Source organism: Seriola lalandi, unplaced genomic scaffold, assembly GCF_002814215.2.
Source record: "Seriola lalandi dorsalis isolate HSWRI2012SDOR001 ecotype SW California unplaced genomic scaffold, Sedor1 jcf7180002054864, whole genome shotgun sequence".
Lineage (NCBI taxonomy): Eukaryota > Metazoa > Chordata > Actinopteri > Carangiformes > Carangidae > Seriola > Seriola lalandi.
This window is the reverse complement of record NW_019525417.1, coordinates 2859049-2880456: the sequence shown is the minus strand read 5'-3', so window position 1 is coordinate 2880456 and position 21408 is coordinate 2859049. Positions and strand designations below refer to the sequence as shown.

Sequence of the window (21408 nt, the reverse complement as noted above, 5' to 3'; positions counted from 1 at the left end):
CAAGATGTACAGTGGCTCAGAATAAAATAAAGAATAAAAACAGTAGTACAACAATGTTGAAATACTCCTCTACAAGTTCAAAATGTTACTTAAGTAAAGGTACAGATGCATTAACATAAAAATATAAGTTTCTTTCCTGGTGTTTTATTATGAACAATTTGTTCATAATAAAGTCCTAAAATTCTAAATATTTTGCTTCTAAATGTAGTGGAGTGGAAGTATAAAGTAGCAGAATGTAAAAATAATCAAGTAAAGTACTAATATTGTAATAAAGAACAGTATTTGAGTAAATGTGTTAGTTACTTTCCACGACTGCATATGAACTTTGATATCTGAAATGAGGTCAAACACAAGGAGCTCTGCAGATTTCAGGAAAAGACTATTTATTTAGACAAAACAGAACAATATTTGTAAGAAAAGTAGACCAGTTATATCAAACACCAACTACAGCAATCATCTGTGGAGTTCAGAGTGTTTAAGGTTCCTGTGGTGTTTGGTGATGAAGAAAAATGGGATGGCATTCGCAATATAGATAGTGAATCTTACGAGAAACATGTACCAGGACTGCTGGATATGATTTAGGAGATTTAGTGCAGTTAAAGTATGACACAGCAAAGAAAGACATTTCATAAAATGTACTAGGTCCTGTTATTGTTTTATGATAGATTTATGATAGACTTATTAACGGTAAACATGCTCCATCTTTGAAGTCACAAGACAAGATTCCCCTAAAAAGTCACATTCATCCACAAGTAAGAAAACATCTGCCTCAACAAAGGCTACAGCCAGCATGTTAATACTGTGGAGCACAACCCAAAACAGAATTAGTTTACAGACTGTGCCAACAACACAGCTCCAACCTATCTCTATGACAACTCTTGGTGACAACATATTATTTGACTTTATATCATTTGGAATACAATACACAAGTCCAATCGCTCATGATTACCATGGTCAAAAACTGGCATTTAACACAATGGCACCATTTATAAAGACCGGTCTTTATCAACTAGGACATGATTTATACAGTCCAGACAGTAAATATTTGGACAGTAACACATTTTTGCTCTTCTGGTTCAATGCCTCAGCACATTCAATTTGAAATAAAATAATAGATAATACAGTAAAGTGCCATGTCTAAGCTTTGATTTGAATAGGTTTACATTAATGTAGAGAGAACTGTGTTGGAAATCCAGCTCTTTGAACGCATAGTGCCAAGGTTTAGGAGTTCAAAAGTAAGTGGATAGATACACATGGTAAAAAAAAAATCATATTTAATATTTTGTGGAAGACCACCACACACTTTGTATCTTCCCTGATGATATTTCACCTCTTCACCTGGAAAAGCTCTTTGCTTTGGACGCACAGTTAGGATCACTGTCCTGCAGAATTATGAAATGCCACCCAACGACTTTTGATGCATTTGGCTGCATTCATCCTGTTGCTTGTTGCCATATGAGCTCTTTTCTGAACTAATGTTGAAACGACAAACAGGTGCCCAGTGTCCAATTACTTTTGAACCCTTGCAATTTGGGCTTTATGTGTTAAAAGGGCTGTGTCTCCCACACAGTTCTTTCTATATTGATGTAAACCTACTAGAATTGAAGTTGAGACTTGGTACTTGTATTATTGTATTTCAGTTTGAATGTGCTGAAGCTCAGAGCCTGAAGAGTTAAAAACCTATATCACTGTCCAAATACTTTTAGTCTGGCTTATACATTGTTTCATGTATAAAAAGACATGAAAACACATTAACAAACATAAGGATAGGCAGACGGTGGTGTGCTTATAAATAACAGAAAAAAAGGATCAGATCAAAATTATTTACATCCATTCAGGATATCTGAATGTGTCCTGCCAGACAAATGAGGAATATCTGGTCAGTGTCATCTGTCTATAGAAAGAGTAGGAAAGAAAGGAAAACATCTGTTAGAGAATAAACAAAAGGTTGAAGCCAATGGAGTTTTCAGTGTTGTTAAGGCATCCTGATGAGTAAATTGAAGTTGTCATCAAATGATGGAATTACCAGTGTCAGAAGTTGGACTACAGATAATAAACAAGTTTTAAGCCTGACTCTTTAGGAAAATCCCATCTTGGAATTCAGATTTCCCATTTTATGAGCAAGTATGTGATATTGGAGCTTCTAAGATTTTACCATTGAAGCTGACTCTTCATTAACAATGCACCTGAGAAACAACATACCACAGGACTCTTTATCTCCCAGAGCCAATACTTCTGTCCTCAAAGATGGTGATTTCAACCTGGATAGCAAGTTAAGGAAAATACATAATGCTACATGCACACATTTTCTTATATAATTAACAGCAATCTGATTTTCTTAGTGTACACAAGGTTGCACCAGCTATGTTTTATTTTCATTATGGGGTTACTATAGCGATGCAGGCTTAAACTTACTTTAAACTATCCAGGAATACCATGACCAAACATGTAGATGGAAAAAGGTATAACCTAACAGAAACCCTAATTTACCTCCATTTTATGGTATCACATGGTTATGTGCTGCTATGTGGAAAAAATGAATGAAATTGGCCTGACATTAGACCGATAAAGGATACAACTCTGAGTCCTCTCTCTATGGGGTCAGTCAGCAGCAAACCCCTGGGAGCATATATCTTCTCATTCTGGTCCTTAATGTACCTGGCAATCTTCTTTAACACCTTTACATAGAGAAATGGATACACACTCAGACAGCGACATAAAACTATAAGAGAGGCAGTGATATTTAAATCCAATCCAATTCAGACTAAAATATGAGCTGATAATATACACAACACAACACTGAAGCACTTGTACCTTTTCATAGTGTGTCTCCATACAAAGGAAGATTGTGTATGCAGTTAGACAAGCCAGGCAGCCCTCCAAGTAAGACTTCCCCCCTAGTTTCTCTGCCTCTGCATAGAGGTTGTTTAAAGTTTGGATGGTCTCCTCAAACTGCTGCTTATCGATCTGAAACCACATGAACGGTTTAAAGGCATAATCTTTAAATACTGAGTCAGGAATGATAACATCCTTGTAAATACTGTGCCTACCCTTGACTCAAGTTCAGAGGGGAACTTGGTCTGGAACTTGCAGATGGTTCCTGAGCTGTAGTCTCTCTGGATAAACACCTTGGAGGAGACAGCTGGCTGCTGGAGGTCCTGTAAGCTGTGGGTCTGGAAAAACAATCAAAATTTGCACGACTGTCATAAGGGGTGCCTGTCTGAAAGGCTGGAACAGTGGCAACGACTGTAAAACTAGATTACACTTAGGGAAATCAGCACGCTTATACTAATATCATCTATCAATTATAACTTGCATAAGCTAACTCTATCATTAAACTACTTTCTACCACAACATCTAATTTCTTTCCTCATATTTCTACCTCAATGACAATTACCACCTATGTGATGTTGACACTGCATTCATTTTTAAATATCAACTACGATCTGCTTATGATATGGGGTAACGTTAGCTAGCGTTAGCTAATAACACATTAGCTTACGTTTGCTGACCCATCAACGCCGCTGGAAAATACGGCAACGTTAGACTTTATCATCACCGAAACGAAAAAAATCGCCGTAAACAAAACTACGTTAGGCATCCAACTACATGTCAATCCTTAAAAATGAATAAAAACCCCCCAGAAAACCCTCACCTCAGCCATAGTGGACGTTTCCCCTGTAGGTACTGCGCATCGATGTTCCAGCGCTACCAACCAACGACGACTTCCGGCTCACCGTTTTCAAAATAAAACGGCCTTTCGCACAGATGCATCACTAACATGACATTTTTAATTTCTTCGAGATACACTCATCTCAATAGCCTGTAACTGCGTGAGGTTCAAGGATGCGATATACTCCAAGTCTTAGCATTTTATCACCCAACATTTAGAAACAACTCACTGAGAGATGGTAGTCCCTCTGTTCACCTGCTTAAAAACATTTTTCAGAGTGTGAAACTGCAGTTTGATGCAGTGTATGTTAAAATTAGTACATACAAAAAGTGATCTAAATGTAAGGGATAGAGGTACATTACTGTTTTTGTTTTTTTAAAAAAAAAAAAAAAAAAAACACATTAATGTTCTGTGTAGATTACATTAAAATGAGCACTTATATACTTTCCCACTTTGACTAATTTTTGTATTATACAGGTTTAGCTTGATTGCTATACATTTGCATGTCTTTTACCAGAGTTCCTTGATCCTACTCACCAGACATTTATTCTGAAGGTTGACACGCCCAAACGGGATGTTTGTAATGGTTTTCCCTTCCACCAGCTTCAAGTAAAACAAATGTTTCCGCAAAACTGAACGTCATTTCCGGTACATGTTAAACCCATCCACCCAATCTAGTAATTTTGAATCCTATTGTAAAATGAAGCCACGTTTTTACCCTCTCCAGTTCAAATTTGTCCAAGTTCTATTTCTTTTATACAGTGTTCACCCAAAATAGCAAGTCAGAAGCTCAACATGCAACTGCATTTTAACCATATGTATCCTGTCAATTTAATGCAAAAGAGAAAACAAGGCACAAGGAGCTAGAGATTTTTTTTTTTATTGAATCATGGTCTTGCGATTCAAATCTGGTTCCGTTCGCTGCATCTGTTTTAGTCAAACAGACCGAAGCCCATGTCGTCGTCAGATTCCTCAGACTCTTCCTTGACCTCCTCCTTAGCAGCAGCTGGAGCTGCAGCAGTCTCAGCTGCTGCTGCAGGTGCTGCAACAGCAGCAAAAGCAGATGGGTCAGCCAGGAAGGCCTTGACCTGTGAGGACAAAAAGGTACATTAGTTTCTCTCTACACCAAGTGGTTTCTGGTGATTCCAAAAAACCGGTTGTCATTTCCAGGGTGATCAGCTATGTAGCACTACACAGGCTACACCCAAAACCTGTCCTGCAGGTAAAACTAATGGCATAGTTTCCTAGTTGAATGAATTGCACCATACCTTGTCTGCCAGGGGGAAGGAGTAGTCTGTCTCCACAGCGACAGCCAGGACCCTCTTGTAGCCATTGATGATGGAGTGGGGGACAGAGGCCAAGGTGGGGTAGCCAATCTCCAGGCACACACTAGCAATGTTCCTCACACCCTAAAGAATCACATTTTGTTTAGTTATCTTACAGCAACAATCATTGTCAGACCGATTTCTCCAAACAAGCAGTGGATCTCACCTCCAGGAACCTGGCATGCAGGGAAGCCTCTGTGATGTCGAGCACCTCAGGACTGTACACGCTGCCATTGTCATACACTTGCTGGATGATGAGTCCGAAGGAGAAAGGCGAGATGTTCAGCATGTTGAGCAGTGTGGCCTCGCTGGCACCAACCTTGTCACCAGTCTTGATCAGACTGACATCGCTCTGGGAGAGAGAAATGCTTATTAGTTACCAATTTAAACATTTACATATTCTGCTTGGTTAAACTATCTGATTCATTCAATAAGCTTTTATATACACACACACGGCAATGGCTCCTGCATGTCAAGCATACAAATTCTAACTACCAACTAAAACAATCGTTTTCAAACTCACCAAGATTTCAATGGTTCCCCTGGAGATCTTGGTGGTGATGCCCAGAGCCTGGAAGAAAGAGGTCTTCTCAGGCCCCAGACCAGTGTTCTGGGCAGGCACCGTCACATCACAGGGGGCGATGGCTCCAGCACGGGCAGCTGCAGGTACCTGAGGTATTAAGAGGAACAGTTTAGTATGCTACTTTTCTAGGACTGAATTACGTTTCAAAGTGCAGGTTTAAAACAGCCACGTTCTCTTTTCAATTCACTGTTTGAAACCTTACGTCCCTGGCAGTCAAGGGGTGATGACAGACAGGGATAGCGAGGAAACAGGTTACTGTTTGCAGGGGGAACGACAATACAGTACTGCACAAGCTGCATTGTAACTTATCCTGCACGGTCATAGTGTCTGAACATGGGCTTGACAGTACCAGTTAATTAGGCAACCTCTGTTGCTGAAGGGATGTGCACATGAAGTTTTCTACATTCAAAATCCATTTTCTAGCACTAACTGAGCAACATGGAAGTCTTGATGTTTTGTTTTCAACATGAAGCCCATTTGATAGTTTAGCAGTGAAGGAGACCAATTTTTTTCATCTGTTGTCAAAGATATGAAGTCTACTTGATTTTGGATTATGTCATAACTGTCATTTTAAGTAGTTGGAATTTAGTCACATGACTGTAGGTACACTTTTGCTAAAACTAATGCAGTCAACACAATAGCCTTCCAGTAGAGGCTGTAGTTGGCACTGTTGATTATATGACTTGAGGGGTGTTTTGAATATTGTCCACTCCATTTGTATCAACTGGCCTTGAAGGCTCCATAACTAAAAAATACATTAAAATGCTTTAGTTTAAACTTGGTGTACTAAGGGGAGAAGAAAAAAACAAAACAAAAAAACACTTCACAAAATAACTTGCACATCAAAATAAATGTACAGAAACTAAATGAACTAAACGTACTGAACAAGTGGTGGTCAACCTGGGCAAGACAGTTGTAGCCAGGTTTCTCTCACCTTGTTGGCCAGCAGCATGTCCCTGACCTCAGCCAAATCCTCCTTGGTGAAGACAAAGCCCACATTTCCTTTAATGTGGGGCAAGAGCCTGTCAAATAATGGGATCAACTGTTTATTAAGCAAGCAGACCATAATTGCTACAAGAAGGAAAAGTTGTATAGTGTCTGAGACCTTGCGTCCCTGGCTGCCAGGTGGATTTAGGCAGACAGGGATAGCTGGAAACAGATTATTGTTTGCAGGGGGAACGACAACACAGCACCAAGCAAGCTGCACTGTAACTAAACCTGCCACATAACTGAATGGCTAATGGTAGCAAGAGTAAATGGGGTAGTGAACTCACTTCTCCAGGGCAGGGTTGTTCTCCAGGTGGCCACGGATGGCTTTGCGCATCATGGTATTTTTACCCATCAGCACCACAGCCTTGCCACGGAGGGACAGACGGATGGTCTGCATCTGCTTGGAGCCCACATTATCTGCCCCGACAATGAAGCATTTTGGATAGTCATCCAGAAGTTGCTACAAATCGCAACACACGAAATTACTATGAATAACTATAAAAATTACTACGTGTGAACACAGGCTTGTGTAGTCACAAAAATCATACTTACGATGATTTTCATAAAATAGTTGGACTTCCACGTGGCCCTGTCTTCCCTGGGCATCTTTGCAGTGCTTCCAAGGATCGCTTATTTAGCCGGTTTAAAGACAAGGTAGTACCTATACAGAAATAAAAAGTTAATATTCGTATCATTGAAAGAAAAAAAACAAAATCAAAAAACGGAACAAGCGATACAACCTGCATAGTACACCCTGACATGTGGTCGGCCGCTAACGTTAGCCGGCTAACAGTAAGCTAACAATATTTTAATAGGCCGCACTTGGTAAATTCGCACCACCGCACATTTACGCGAAACAAAATACATATTTATGAGTGATATAGATGTTTGTCTCATTAATCCGAAAACACAAACTAATCTAATTTCCCTACAGACTAGTCTATTTTTCGTTGACTGACACGACGACTGAAGAGACTTACCTCACACAAGGGTCGCGTGAAAGAAAGAGGGGGAAGAATGACGCGAGAGGAGTATATACGAAGTGACTGACCAATCACAGTGGAGTTATGGGCGTCAGCTTCACAACTATTGGACGGTTGTAGTGTCAATGACGTCCGTTGCCACATGATCGGCATTAAGAAGATACTGCTTGTAGGGAAAAGTAAACTCACAATTATGTGTGAATTGTAATCTAACTGAAAATGCAGAATACATATTAATGCACTTTTATGCACTATGGAACAAATGGAGATAAGGTGTGGGAAACTCAGAAAGGGGTAATAATAGATTTATTTCTTAATTAGATCGTGTTTTGACTACCCCGGGACGGTAGTTGGCAGTGTGCACATAAATGTTGGTATTGCAATCCGCCAAAAAAACACAAAGAAGCAGCAGCTACCCTCCCACTACAACTAGCGCTTTACACATTAACAAGCGTGGACTCAAAATTAATATTTCCGGCTTTCGGACAGAAATTAAAAAAAAAAAAAAAAAATGAATACCAGTGAGAGGCAACTAGCTAACTGACAAATGCGGTAGCAGAGCAAAACGATGGCACAGCCGCCTTCACAGCTGCCGTCAGAGGTCTGGAACCACGTTTTTGGATACCTGTCAGCGGCAGATAAGTTAAACGTCCGGGCATCCTGCAAGTACTTCAAAAAGCTTGTTGACCACGGGTCTCTTTGGAAAGACTGGGCTGTAGTTCTGAGTTTTCAAAATGGCCCTTACAACAGTCAGTTCTGGGCCACGCTTCGTCGTAGAAGAGTCACCAGTGTGGTGGTTAGGAGCTCCAAAGCTAAGGACTGGAAGCAGCTTGCCCATTCGCTCCCAGCTGTCGCCACGGTAGTAATGGACCAAAGCTCCCAGAAGAGCCTCGACTGCTTAAAGGACTTTCCACATTTGAAGCGTCTGGCTATAAGAAGCAGCTGCAGTTCTCTTTCGCTAGATGCTTCCACCGTGTCCAAACCCCAGCAGCTGACTCACTTCAGCATGTGTGATGTTACATTTCCCACAGCAGCGATGGGCAGCGTCATTTCTGCTGTCTCCCACTTCACAAATCTTATATCTCTGGTCTGTCATCAAATGGGAGTCTTTGAAGAGACGATTTTAATGGTTCACTCCATACTTAACTGCCTGCCTAAGTTGAAGCATCTGTCATTGTCTGTTGTGCATAGACTGTGCACCTTTCACAGTATCCCCAGACCCAACCCAGGTCCCTCAGGAGGAGCACATGGACAAGCTGGTGCCCCGGCCTTGTCCAGTTTGGAACTTATCGACTGCATGGATCACTCATTACCAGAAGATGCAATGAGACTGATGCCTGGCCTGAAGAGTCTTGCTGTATTCTACAGGCACTCACACCAGGAGATGCTAGATAGAAGGCCATCACCTGTGTGTCATCTGAAAACATGGCTGAGTGACCTCCCTCAACTCTCAACCCTGGTCATTGTCAAGGGCCCACCTGTTAAGAAGTATGTCACCTCCATTCCAGCCACAGTGACCAATCTCACACTCTGTGTTGCAGGATTATCCTCTGGGGACATGGGAGCCGTAGCAGTGCAGGTACCAAATCTCCTCCACCTTCACATAGACCCCTGGCCCTCAAATTTGGGAGCTCGCACAGCTCAAATCCCACAACTTTTTCCAAAGCTGAAACGTCTCAAACTTCGCCATGAACATGTACCAGAGAAAAATTTCTTACGCCTTCACCAGCTGCAGGACCTGGAATACTTGGAGATTCTGGATAGTCGGCCACATCTCTCTGAACTTACTGCCAAGCTCCAAGCTCTCACAAACTACAGAGTTGAGGTCACAACCTCTCCTCGCAAGAGAGACGTGTTGTCCTGTCCCTGTGTGTGTCAGGTGTACTGAGGATCTGTCTTTGTGGTAGGTCAGTTGGACTGTTTACAGATCGCAGTTTGACCTGTGAAGAACCTGTCAGGATCAAATTAATGTCTGGGGTTTTGATTTCAAGAGACTTCAAAGTGCTAAAGTCGTGACTGCTTTGGACATCTATAGTATCTGGTCATATTCTACATTGTTAACCTAAATCTGCAGTTTCCCAATCTGGGGTTCAAATCCTGACAAGGGTCACAAAATAAATAATTAAGATAATAAATCAGTTTAGTTCCTTTCTGTGTGTTTCAATATTTTGTGAAAATCTTGTGCCAGAATCTGATTTTATGCAAAACAGTTAAAAGTAATAGTATGTGTGAAAAGTAAAAGCACAGAAGTCACACGTCTCTTGGACAGAACAATGCCAGAAATACTTATTTTATTTGCAGCAGTTATATTAATCAGTCAGTAATCAGGACCAACCCATACAAAGAGCCAAAACCATTTGTGGCTCATGAGAAAATTCAAATGGTAAAAGATCACATGAATGTCTCCATTTACAAAGCAAAGTTCACGTAATCTCATTAACAGTAAAAGGCTTTTAAGGATTTTTTATTTTTTTTTGTCATTAATTCTTTGACAGAAGCAAAAACTATAAGGCAATATACTGTAAGAAGATAAGTATACATGGGGCAAAATTAACTCACATTTCCTGTTCATTTTCTTAGGCATAAACAGTTTAAATGAAGGCGCAAATGTCTTTCCCACAGCCGCACTGCCCCTGCTACCTGTAAATCTTAGTCTGCTACACTATACCGTCTGCTGAATGACTCAGTACAGAGGGGTTTTTGTCTATTACAGTGTAAAGTTTCCGAGTTAAGATGCACCACAGCAGGTGAAGCCTCTTCCAGAGTTCAGCCCAGAAAGAGTCAAATCACAGGAAAGGCTGAAACTCCACAGTGTGTACGACATTATTGCATTGACACATTTGGCACAAGAGCACAAGAAATATTTTCTCGAAGTAAAAACAATCTGAATGTGGATACTGTGTATTAATTCCTTGAACACCCAGTGATCAAAATTAAAGACGAGCAATACTGGAAAACAAAAAACACGTCTCATGTCATGTCTATAAGTAAAATGAAGACGAAATGAGTCATTACATAAATTTTGCTGAAGGTTTGGCTCTGGCTTTGTGTCATATTCTGATTCCTGACCAGGTAACACATAATATCTATCGTCCATCAGTGAGCCAAGCACCGATATCAACTCAGACAGCAGGATCATAGTTCACGACTCATAAAAACCCAGAGGGCTGCGTTTCCTTGGAAGTTTGACACACTGGAATCCAAGCTGGTAAAGTGTGTGTGTGTGTGTGTGTGTGTGTGTGTGTTTGCGTTAGGAGGGTAAACTATTGTTAGCCTACTTGCCAATAGAGCCAGCTCTTTGAATATCAGTGTGAGCCTGAACAGCTCAAAAATATATATTTTTTAAATCAAAACAGTGACAAAACACAGTTCTGTCACAAAGTCGAACATATATAAATTTAGATTCTGATTGTAACAGCAACTGGTGGCAGCTAGGGCTGATAAAACTGCACAATAAAAGTAGCATGCTTCTAATCCAAATGCACAACTCAATTTAAATCATGAACAAGCCTCATTAATTGATTTAATACAGCGATTAATTCACAAGAGTAGCAATAGTAAAATATGGAAAAAATGTTGAACTGAAGCATCATTTATTCTGAATAATATTCTTCTGACAGCAGTAAATCTCATTTTCAACAACTTTGTTTTTTGGCTTTTTAAAAAAAAAAAAAAAATCTAAAGCTGCACCAAAAGTTAAACATTTATAATCACGGTACAGATTGACCTATTTTTGTCATCACTAGCTGAAATGTTTTTATTTCATTTGAACATTTTTAATGTAATTGAACACACACTTTGCAGTAGTAAAGTAAAAACAAAGTTTCAAGTTGCGACATGAAAAAAAAAAGTTCAGTGAGGTTATTTTCCTAATGACTGAGTTCACTTCCAATGGGAAACAGTGAGGTTACACAAGCACACGTGAATTTACTGCATGCTGAAACTGAGAAAACATCTGGGTTTTTTTTTTTTTTTTTTAATAGTAAAACAGTAGAAAAATAAGAACTGATATCTTGATGACAGTAACTTGTAAAATGCACCTTTAAGACGGTCTCATCAAGAGATCTGTGGTTGGAGTGTGCAGAGAGTTTGAACTGGTATTTTAAAGATGTGAAGACGGAGTCCAGTGTGTGTCTGTGTGCATGTACATATGGAGTGTTGTCATGGTTATTTTAAATGGCACCCCAATTATTTCCAAAGCTACAAAAATACATCTTTTTCATAGATTAACACTCATTGGCCAAGCACTGGGTATTCAACACTCAACATATTTTAAAACTGATGAAGTCAATTCTCTGTGGTCCATGCAATCAAGCAGCTGTCTCATACCTGCAAACTGTAAAACCACCACATGGTGCAAGGTCTTACCCTGCAATAGGGGAATAAAATCATTTACACAGCTCTGAGGAAGTCCTGCAACTTCTCTCATACGCATCTATATGTACACACGCACAAGGGGAAATAAACCTCTAAATAAAAATCTCTTTGGGCTCTCTTAAAAATGTTTAGCAAAAGTGTGAAATGCCAAGCCTGAGAGGTTGGACAGCCAGGGAAGTCCCTTCAGTGTCAAGAGTCAATAGTCAGTCGTTTCCCATCTTTCTGATGTTATCCACCAGTGCATTAACACCCTCTGTCTTGAAAACCACCTCACTGACTCATACGTGCGAGACACGCCAGTGCACACACACTCACATGTGCATTTAGACACGAGAATAAACGTCTGCAGACGTGTACACACACATTCACACACAGAAATGCAGTCTAACTGAAGAGTTTAACAAAGCAGCCGTGGCAGTAGGGCTTGTCATTCTGCTCCTTGAAGGTGCCTTTGTTAAGCTGCTTGAGGCAGAAAGCGCACACAAAATGCTCCGGGTGGAACTTCTTGCCCATGGCCGTGATGCAGCGGCCGGTGATGGGCTTCTGGCAGCCAGAGCACAGTGAGCCGCGTCGCTCGTGGTAATGCGCCTCGCAGTACGGCTGGCCCTCGTGGTCGAAGAAGCTGCCGTTTATGAATGGCGTGAAGCACTCCTGCAGAATCAGAAGAGAAGAGGTAGGATTTATGATAATAGGTTGACACGAAATGGCCAAACTCAGTAGAGAATGACGAGCGACTCACCCTGCAGACGAAGCATTCAGGGTGCCACAGAGAGTTGAGAGCAGAGATGTAGTTCTCCAGGATGGCACGGGCACAGCCACCACATTTAGGGGCAAACATGTCAAAGTAGTCCTTTCTGCAAAACGCCTTCCCATCCTTCTCATGGAAACCTAGAGGGCAGCAAAGACACACGCTGACTCTCTGCACACTTCTTTAAGCAATGAAAAATTCAACACTGCTCTGAGGCTACACAAACTGAGTGCTGTGCTCTTAACTGATGAGCGGCTGTTACCTTCTGGTCCAAAAAAGGCTCCACACTGGGCACAGAAAAAGTGCTCTGGATGCCAAGTCTTGTCCAAAGCAGTCACTACTTTCTGTGAAACAAAGGTGAAGCAAACGGTTAAACATTCACCCTCTCCTTAAGGTGTGACCCATAAATATGATTTCTCATGTTACACTCAAACATATTATCCTGCATGTCTGTCATTAGGGGAGAAATGAATACCTCAGTGAGTGGGAAGCCAGGAGAGGGCAGACAAAGGCCACAGAGGCAGTGTAGGAGGTGCTGGAATACTATGACTGTTAGCTCATGTTTTCCAGGCCTGATAGCATTTCTCAGCAGCTTCAGCTAGACGCACACTCATACTGTCCATGTAACAACAACAAGATTTCAAAACATCCACAACTACGTCAGTTTCTGAAGCAGAGTAAGAATTTCTCAGTGTAAACCCCCCATACACCTGGGTGCAGAAGTGATTCTCGACTTTGCCACCAGGGGTTGCAATGATGAAAAAGAAGGATTTTTTTTTTGAGGGAGATATATATGTGTATATATATATATATATGTGTGTGTGTGTGTGTGTGTGTGAAGCACACTGCAAGGATGAATCAGGAGCCCTTGGCAGTGATTCAAGTTGGCCTTTCCCCAGGCTAAAGTCCAAGTTCCACTATCTACTTCCCTTCCAGCACCTCTGGCACTGTATGCACTGTATGTGTGTGTGTGTGAGTGTGTATGTGCGTGAGTGTGCGTGTAAGCGCAAACACTGAAAACATCCGAGGGGCGTGTGTCACTATGAAGATATGACTGAGCGCTGACAAGTGCGAGGAGAGCATGCAGTGACATGGACAGATGCATTAAGTCTGTCTGCATTCGTAACACAACTAGAAGTCACTTCCCTTCTACTACAGATAGGACTGTGTGTGTGTGTGTGTGTGTGTGTGTGTGTGTGTGTCTGTGTGTGTGTGTGTGTGTCTGTCAGAGAAAGATTTCGACAATTTCTGACATATAGCAATTTTTCCAGAAAGGCCCTAATCCATTAAGTTATGAATAAATAAATATCATTATCCACCCACATGTATATATGTTTCTGTATGTGTTTGTTTGTGTGTGTGTGTGTGTGTGTGTGTGTGTGTGTGTGTGTGTGTGTGTGTGTACACGTGTGTGTGTGTGTTAATGCATGCATTACTAACATCCAGTATGGGTCCATTACAGTAGTGGCATCGTGGTGAGAACAGGCTGTGGTAGTCTTTCTCACAGTAAGGCTGTCCATCTCGCTCAAAGAAGTTCCTGGAGCCTATCTCCTCCTGGCAGTGGGTGCACACAAAGTGCTCGGGGTGCCACGTTCTGCCCATGGCAGTCACCACCTGGTGCGGGGAGACACAGTGCATTAAATTGAAATGAGCTGCTAGGGGAGAGCCCTGGCTCAGCAGAGAAAATCACTGCAGCCTTGCATGCAAGAAGCAAATGGGGTATTGCACACAGCGGCAGATGCAGATATCATAACTCAATGAGATGTCAAAAGACAAAAAGTTTTACACATCCATTTTTGGCTTTTTGATAATCCAGTTCATTTTAATGTAATTTTATTCCCAGGAAATACATTCAGTGTAGTCCAGTGAGAGAACAATACCCTCCCCTTAGTTACAGTTAAACCAGTTTAATTTAAGCTTGTGACAACGTTGTCTTCACACAAATGCTTTTGCAAAGTTACACTTAATAAAATGCTGAATATATGCTGCAATTCTTTATATTGCTCAAACTACTGGTTGCCAGGTAAATGAAAAGTTAAATTATTGATGGATTGAGTGGCTTTGACCTTAAGCAATGAGCGAGCATGAGCCAACACTACACAACCCATCCAACTTGGGCACATTAGTTTGCAAGTGTGCATCTTCCTTTCACTACATTATCAAAAAAAAACAAAAACAGCTATGATGATGTTATATAGGTCTATTGGGTATTCTAAATTATGTTTCACTTGCTTCACTCAATATATTAACTGTATATACACTCATATCTAAACACATCCACGTTTTTATTTCGCATGTATACCAACTTAAGTTTTGTTTGACAGTGAACTGACTTATATGATTCAATATTATCATCACCTGTCCAACAATGGGTTTCTTGCAGGCACCACAGACACCCTTAGCCACAGTCTGGACTCCGAGTCTGTTGAGGTCTGACTGCAGGCTTCCCAGCATGTTGTCCAGCTTGTTGGCTGGTTTTGGCGCGGTAGGAGATGTCTTTCCCTGGGACTGGATCTGTTGGAGATGGAAGACCCGGATTGTTTTCATTATACCATTCAGATGTACAGTACAGGGGGTTGTCAAAACAACAGAAATGGCTTATAATAAATGGCAACGGAGTCATGACTGCGACAGAGAAGCTTGTGGTATTCAGTCACAGGTCTATGCAGCAACAGAGACGAAGAGACAAAAACGACCTGTTTACTCTTATTAGGAATGAAATATTTACAGTTGATACAGAAAATATGTTGTACATATGAGTATCAAACTGCATGACAAAGCTAATGAACATTTTAACCGTGACTAAGTATGTCTTGATCAAACGTAATCCATGTCTGCAGGGTTTGATGATGACTGTGAATGTGTATCGAGATGCATTTGGCTTCTGTAATGTAAGCATACACAGACCTTCTCAAATGGTGTGGTCATTGGAGCTTCATGACTCCTGCGTTCCACTGAGAGAGAAAATAGCATCTCTGCTCTATGTATTCTCTCTCTCACACACACACACACACACACACACACACACACACACACACACACGCACACACACGCGCTAACGCACACATTGAACACACACACAAATAAATGACCCACCTTACCTTTGACCAAATAGAATAACCAGGCCTCTCAACGGACCCTGGACTTGGACGTATATAATACGTTTCTCATGTCAATCATCTGTGCACATCAATCAGATGGCGCATGGCATTCAACAAGGACATGCTAACCTAGTGGGACCTGTTGACGGAAGTCCTGTGGGAGATGCTATAATTGTGGTGGTAACTGCGCTGTCATGTGGCAGATTAGGTTTCAGTTGCACTGAGAGCCTACCATTCCTGTGCATGGCAGGACAGTTAGTGTAGCGGGAACATGGGGGGGGGTTACACTCTGCTTGCCTTTAAGCTATTAAACTCTCCACTCCACTCCTCTCTGAACACACAGCTCTTGGCGCCATCACATGACAGAATTAGAAAAGGGGGCTCAGTCCCATTTGCCCGAATGTCAGCACCCCCCATAACCTGGACTGACTGGATTTCAGACAAAGTTTTAGAGATGCGACCGACTGAAACTTGGCATCAATGAACAAGAAGGGGGTCAAAAAACAGAGCCAAGGACAAGACAAAGTCTCTAGCTCACTGTAATACAGTGGTGCAACTGCTTGGATTTGGACCAAATAAGTAAGTAAATAAATAAATAACTAACCTGCAAACTCATTCAAGTAAAATGACTCAAAGTCAGAGTACAAAGCAGACAAGAGAATCAAACAGTTCAAGTGTGAGAGAAAGTGGAAAGACAGTATGAGGTCAGAGAAGAGGAGAGGGAGAGATGAGGAGAAGTGATCCGTGCCTGCATTGGTGGGAAGATGGGGTCGTACTCGGTCTGACATCCCACTGATACAAAGACTTTGGGAGGCAGAGGTGGAGGTGGAGGCGGAGGTGGCGTGACAGGTTTAGGAGGGGGGCTAGGTGAAGGGGGGGGCTGGACAGGGGGAGGTGGGGGCTCCCTTGGGGGAGGAGTTGGCTCTTTGGGGGGTGGAGGGGTGGGTTCTTGAGGAGGAGGAGGCGTCGGAGGGGGAGGGGGTAGTGGCGGAGGAGTCTGCTTAACTGGGCGTAGCTTTTTGGGTGCTGGGGGAGATTGTGGAGGGGACAGGACTTTTCTCTGTGGGGCAGGTGATTCAGGAGGGAGGATGATCTGGGAGAAAGAAGGAAAAAGGAAACAGCAAAGAGAGGAGAGCAAACAGATAAGATATAAGAAAAAGGTCAGGACGAAGAAAAGGAAATGGTGATGAATGCCTCAATGAGCGATAAATGATATCGATAAATTGCATATTTGAGTTCAGTCCAGAAAAAACAGGCCAAAAACATGAATAAAAAAAAAAACACAAAACGATATATAATTTCCAACTCTTGGTTTAATGTGGTCCAGGAATAGCACTGACTACTGTCCACTTAGAATGTCTACCTTAGATGGCTGGGCCACTTCTTCACGTGTTCGCTGTGGGTTGGACATGACGATGACTCCCTCCGTCAGCCAATCATCTGGCTGTTGTTTGCGGCAGCGCTCCACTCGCCCTATCCCCAGTTTCCCCTGCAGCTCCTCAATGAGTCGGTCTTGCGAGTTGCTTTTATTCACTATGATCGGCCCCATTTTACGTCGCAGCAGTCCCTCCCTGTACATCGGATGCACATTGGAGGTCTCTTTGGTGCGGTGGATAACTGACTTGAGCTGGAGAGCAGATAATAAGGAGGCGTGGGAAGCTGGGGTTGTGCCATTCACCAGAAAGTCTGTGCTGGGTTACGAACACAAGCAGGACAGGCCCAACACAGGATGTTGCATTCAAGTGGCAAAAATGTTCAAGCGCTGGCTTTGTCAAAATGCTCTGGAATTTTTGTCGGGCACTTGTGCGTTTAATCGATTTTTCTTGGCGAAGCTTAGCACAGCCTTCCATTCAAATCCATTCTCTACCATCAAGTCTACTTAAAAAATATTCAGGAATCTGTGGCGTGACATGCTGGAAAGTGGCTGTGGGGACAGCACAAGCCTATCACAAAATGCTTTCACAAAGGTCTACACATGCCAAGGCAAGGCCAAAGGTCAAAAAAGCAAAGATCTTACATGTTTTTTTGTTTTATATTGTATATACAGGTTCTTATACATTAGCAAAAACAAAAAATATTCACTCGCCTGTGGAGTCTTAACGTCATCTTATTGAATTGACACAGTCAGTGATTAAAAACACATCTTTGCATCATTCGTCGGTTGTGTAAACATGATCGGTCAAGCCCAGTGACTAACACAGCAATGTCGACTGAAGCAAGTAGGGGCGTGCGTAGACATCCTTTCAGCCACAAATAATTTCTACAGGGAGACTTCTCCCTCAAGCCATTTTGTAATTGCTATGCAATGACAACACATGCATCACACCACAGAGATGGAGGAATTTCTCCACACCAAGGCACTTCTGTACGATTGCACAGCTCCAGGAGTATTTGTAGGAGCTGCTCTCCCAAAATAAGCTTGTCTTAGCGACTAGAGACACATTCTGCTTGAGCAATCCTCTGACACAGCCATCCTGCCGTTATTGTCAGAGGTAATTGATATCTTAGGCCACATGGCCAAATCGGCAGAAAGACAGCAAGGGGTCCTAAAGCCTCTCTAGCTTTATGCCAGCAACTTATTTTGGAAGAGTTCAGTTGAGCCTCCTACTTGGCCAGAAGCAGATAGTCGCTCTACAGCAGAGGGCTGCTGTACGGGCAGGTCCAGCGTTGCATCTGGTGTCCCGGGGCAGGTGGAGGGGGTGAAACACTCGTCCATCCAGCTGGACTCAGTCATGGGGGTCAACGTTCCATCTCGGCTCAGATCGGGGTAAACTCCGTCTTCCTCCTCCCAAGATCTGTCTTCATCTCCAAGCATGAAGCAGGTGGAAGCAGGTGGCTGGTTCTCATCCAAGTGGGGTGAGTTGGGGGCTAAGAGTTTGTCTAAAGCATCATCCAATAAAGGCTCCCGGCATGGCCATGTTAAATCCAGTACCTCGCCTGCCTGTTTTTCTGTGGGTTGGGGAGACAGACTATTTGGTAGCACAGCAGCAAGTGAAACTGGTGAAGCTCTGGGGCTGCTAGTGCCTGGAACTGTGTGTGTTTTTCTAATGACTGAAGCGGGACTCTTGGGAACTGTTATTGGACTTGAAAGTCTTGGTAGTATTATTGGGCAAGGACTAGAATTGTTGGGTACAGTTAGTGAACTAGAGATATAAGGGATTGTCACAGGACTTGTGCTTTTTGGTATTGGACTTGAAAGCCTTGGAACTGTAACTGGATTCGCAGTCTTTGGCACTGTTCCTGTAGTTGTTGCCACTATCACGGGACTTTGATTGTTTGCAGTTGCTTCTGGACTATGACAAGTGGGAACTGAATTTGGACTCTTGTAAGACTGACTTAGATTATAATATTTAAGATCAGGTGGACTAGGACTCTTGGCTCTAAGAATGGGACTGGGGTTTTTAGACACAATAACAGGACTAGGACTCTTGGAAACAACCACTTGACTGGAGCTCTGAGCAGCAGGGCCTGGACTAGAACTTCTGCCAACAGTAATTGGACTTAAACTCTTTCCAGGTGGACATGAGACTTTACAACCAATGACTTTAGTGGCTGATATCTGTGTAGAACTGACTTCTGGTTGACTTGTGGGCTTTTGGGTACTGGAGACACTGAGGCTCTCCACATGAGAGATCTCAGAAGTAACACTGACACCATCATCTTTCTGTTGGATCTGGGAGTACTTGGATGTTACAATTACTACAGTGGAACCAGCTGAAGTTGAAGGGGCCGAACAACCGTCTTCATCTATATGGAGTTCCAGTGGGACAGGGGTGCAGGAGGGAGTAGTGTGACTAGAAAGTAGAAGAGTATCCACTGAGCCAGCATGGGAATTTATAGATGGGGCAGTTACTGCTTGGACAACTGGTGAACCAGCTACCAGTGAAGTGTCTACTGCTTCCTGATTTAGAGACAACTGAGAGCCAGACTGAATCGAGAGCAATGATGTCATGAATGCAATGTACATACAAAGACAAGACACACACAGTGGTAGAGAAAAGAGAAAGAGATCAGGAAAAACAGATTGAGAATGAGGGGAATGAATAATAGTCTCACACACAAAACCCAGCGAGGGCAGACCCCTCTCAATTGTCTTGTTTCAAAAGTAATCCTTTATAAAATTCAACAAAAAAAAAATTAACATAATATGAAAAAACTTCAGCTTATTTTACCAAATTAAGTCTTGACTGTTTCCCTCGGACATGCAGGGGCCGGACACAATCACCTCAATTATCAAATGTGACTAGGGTGTTGAACACTTTTTCTTTGACACATTAAGAATAAAACCAACCAAAAATGATGTACAGATGCTGCTTTTGCTGCGTAAACTCCACAACTTGCTCTATGATTGCAAGCTTGAAACAAATTGGACAGTCATTCAAACAAGGCATAACAAAACCTTTAACATGATTTTGTTGAGTGACAACAATTTAAAGTAGTTTTTGTATGTGTAGTGTGTGAAAAATGCTGATGAAGATGTGATGTGAAACAGCAGAGTGTCTGTTGTAGGAAAACTCCTGCTGTGGAACACTGCCAGCAGCAGCAACCAATTTATCGAAAAACAAAAACACTGAACAAAATCAGTCTGATCCTATCCGTTTCTACAATTAATTTAACAGTTGTGCAAACCCGTAAACATGGTCAGCAGAGTCGTAAACAGTCACAGTCACACTCACATACACACACACACACACACACACACACACACACACACACACACACACACACACACACACAGCCAAAAAATATCTTCAATCAACTGTGCAAACTGCAGAGCCCCAAACTGTACCCACTTGTGACCTGTACTCACATTGCTTTGGACTTTAAAGTCAGACAGGGACGCCATGAGCTCGTCCAGCTCACGTGTGGCAGAGGAGGCAGACATTCTGGCTTGCTGCTGTGCTGGTGTTTCCTCTTGGCCATCGGTTTGTTCGTGTGACACCACCAAAGGTGTGGGACTAAAGAAGAAAAGAGCACAATCAATTTAGCGTTAAACCAAAAACTACAAAACCCCCTAAAGCAAAACATTGTTGAGCAGTAATCAAAAAACGTCTTCACACGTTGGCATAATTTATTTTCTTGCTGTAACAATCTGTGTCTTACATGGGTGAGGGCACAGAACTTTCCAGCTCATCTAGGAGGCTCTCTACACTTGGTCGTACATCCTCTATTCCACGAGCTGTCGCACTGCGTTTGGGCTTCTCCATCACAGGTGGTACGGCCTTGCCAGCAGTAGAGACTCCATTCTCGTGGATGTGGTGGATGATACTGCTGGCAGGCAGTGGTGGAGCTGCTTCTTCTATTACAGGAAAGAAAAGCCAAATGAATCTCACACACATCTCGTGCTTAGATTATAATAAAAAAGTGCAGGACAACAAAATAACAAATAAAACAAAAAATAAAATAACACAAAAATCTGATGGTGACATCTTGCAGAGTAACAAGAGAATATTTTATGAATTGTACATGAATCTCTTTGTGTACCTTCTGTGGCAAAGGCAGGAGTGCTTTGCTGGACAGCATTGAGCTCCAACAGCAGGCGGTCCAACTCAGACAGGTTGCTGCCCAAAGATGAGTTCATTGCAACTGCTGATGACTCACTATTCTTCTGCTTATTAGGAAAACTGT

General features: G+C 42.3%; 4 protein-coding genes and 2 non-coding genes across 8 annotated transcripts in view; 1 reads left to right on the top strand and 5 right to left on the bottom strand.

Moving 5' to 3' along the window:
• Positions 1–366: 366 nt before the first annotated feature.
• Positions 367–3744, bottom strand: LOC111670945 (golgin subfamily A member 7-like). 2 transcript variants are annotated; one of them, XM_023427930.2, is made up of 6 exons: positions 3656–3744; positions 3051–3173; positions 2815–2967; positions 2577–2678; positions 2203–2261; positions 367–1894 (listed from the first exon to the last, which is right to left on the bottom strand). In XM_023427930.2, the coding sequence occupies exons 1-5, from the start codon at positions 3662–3664 to the stop codon at positions 2214–2216; spliced, it is 435 nt and encodes a 144-aa protein (XP_023283698.1). In that variant the 5' UTR covers positions 3665–3744; the 3' UTR covers positions 367–1894; positions 2203–2213. The 2 variants fall into 2 exon arrangements, with proteins under 2 accessions (XP_023283698.1, XP_023283697.1); XM_023427929.1 differs by lacking the exon at positions 3656–3744 and adding an exon at positions 3503–3649.
• A 793-nt stretch (positions 3745–4537) lies between these two features.
• rplp0 (ribosomal protein, large, P0) lies at positions 4538–7604 on the bottom strand. Of its 2 annotated transcripts, XM_023427927.2 has the most exons (8): positions 7552–7604; positions 7124–7232; positions 6856–7031; positions 6516–6603; positions 5522–5668; positions 5165–5350; positions 4942–5082; positions 4538–4761 (listed from the first exon to the last, which is right to left on the bottom strand). In XM_023427927.2, exons 2-8 carry the CDS (start codon positions 7175–7177, stop codon positions 4606–4608), a joined length of 948 nt encoding a protein of 315 aa, XP_023283695.1. In that variant the 5' UTR covers positions 7178–7232; positions 7552–7604; the 3' UTR covers positions 4538–4605. The 2 variants fall into 2 exon arrangements, with proteins under 2 accessions (XP_023283695.1, XP_023283696.1); XM_023427928.2 differs by lacking the exon at positions 7552–7604 and having other exon boundaries at positions 6856–6988.
• Positions 5768–5897, bottom strand: LOC111671013 (small nucleolar RNA SNORA63). The gene has a single exon (XR_002761897.1). It is a non-coding gene; the product is annotated as a small nucleolar RNA SNORA63 (small nucleolar RNA).
• On the bottom strand, positions 6676–6805 carry LOC111671014 (small nucleolar RNA SNORA63). The gene has a single exon (XR_002761898.1). It is a non-coding gene; the product is annotated as a small nucleolar RNA SNORA63 (small nucleolar RNA).
• Positions 7605–7917: 313 nt separating the features above from the next.
• Positions 7918–10518, top strand: LOC147817882 (uncharacterized). The gene has a single exon (XM_087179764.1). The coding sequence runs from the start codon at positions 8123–8125 to the stop codon at positions 9440–9442; it is 1320 nt and encodes a 439-aa protein (XP_087035890.1). The 5' UTR covers positions 7918–8122; the 3' UTR covers positions 9443–10518.
• Positions 9816–21408, bottom strand: part of LOC111670942 (uncharacterized) — a 28277-nt gene continuing 16684 nt past the window's right edge. Inside the window, exons 4-14 of the mRNA XM_023427923.2 lie at positions 21265–21404; positions 20884–21079; positions 20591–20738; positions 18389–19708; positions 17144–17407; positions 16529–16873; positions 15038–15193; positions 14120–14293; positions 12942–13023; positions 12671–12819; positions 9816–12582 (exon numbers count right to left, since the gene is read on the bottom strand). Coding sequence (XP_023283691.1) covers positions 12316–12582; positions 12671–12819; positions 12942–13023; positions 14120–14293; positions 15038–15193; positions 16529–16873; positions 17144–17407; positions 18389–19708; positions 20591–20738; positions 20884–21079; positions 21265–21404 — 3241 coding nt within the window. The 3' untranslated portion in view covers positions 9816–12315. The remainder of the gene's footprint in view (positions 12583–12670; positions 12820–12941; positions 13024–14119; positions 14294–15037; positions 15194–16528; positions 16874–17143; positions 17408–18388; positions 19709–20590; positions 20739–20883; positions 21080–21264; positions 21405–21408) is intronic.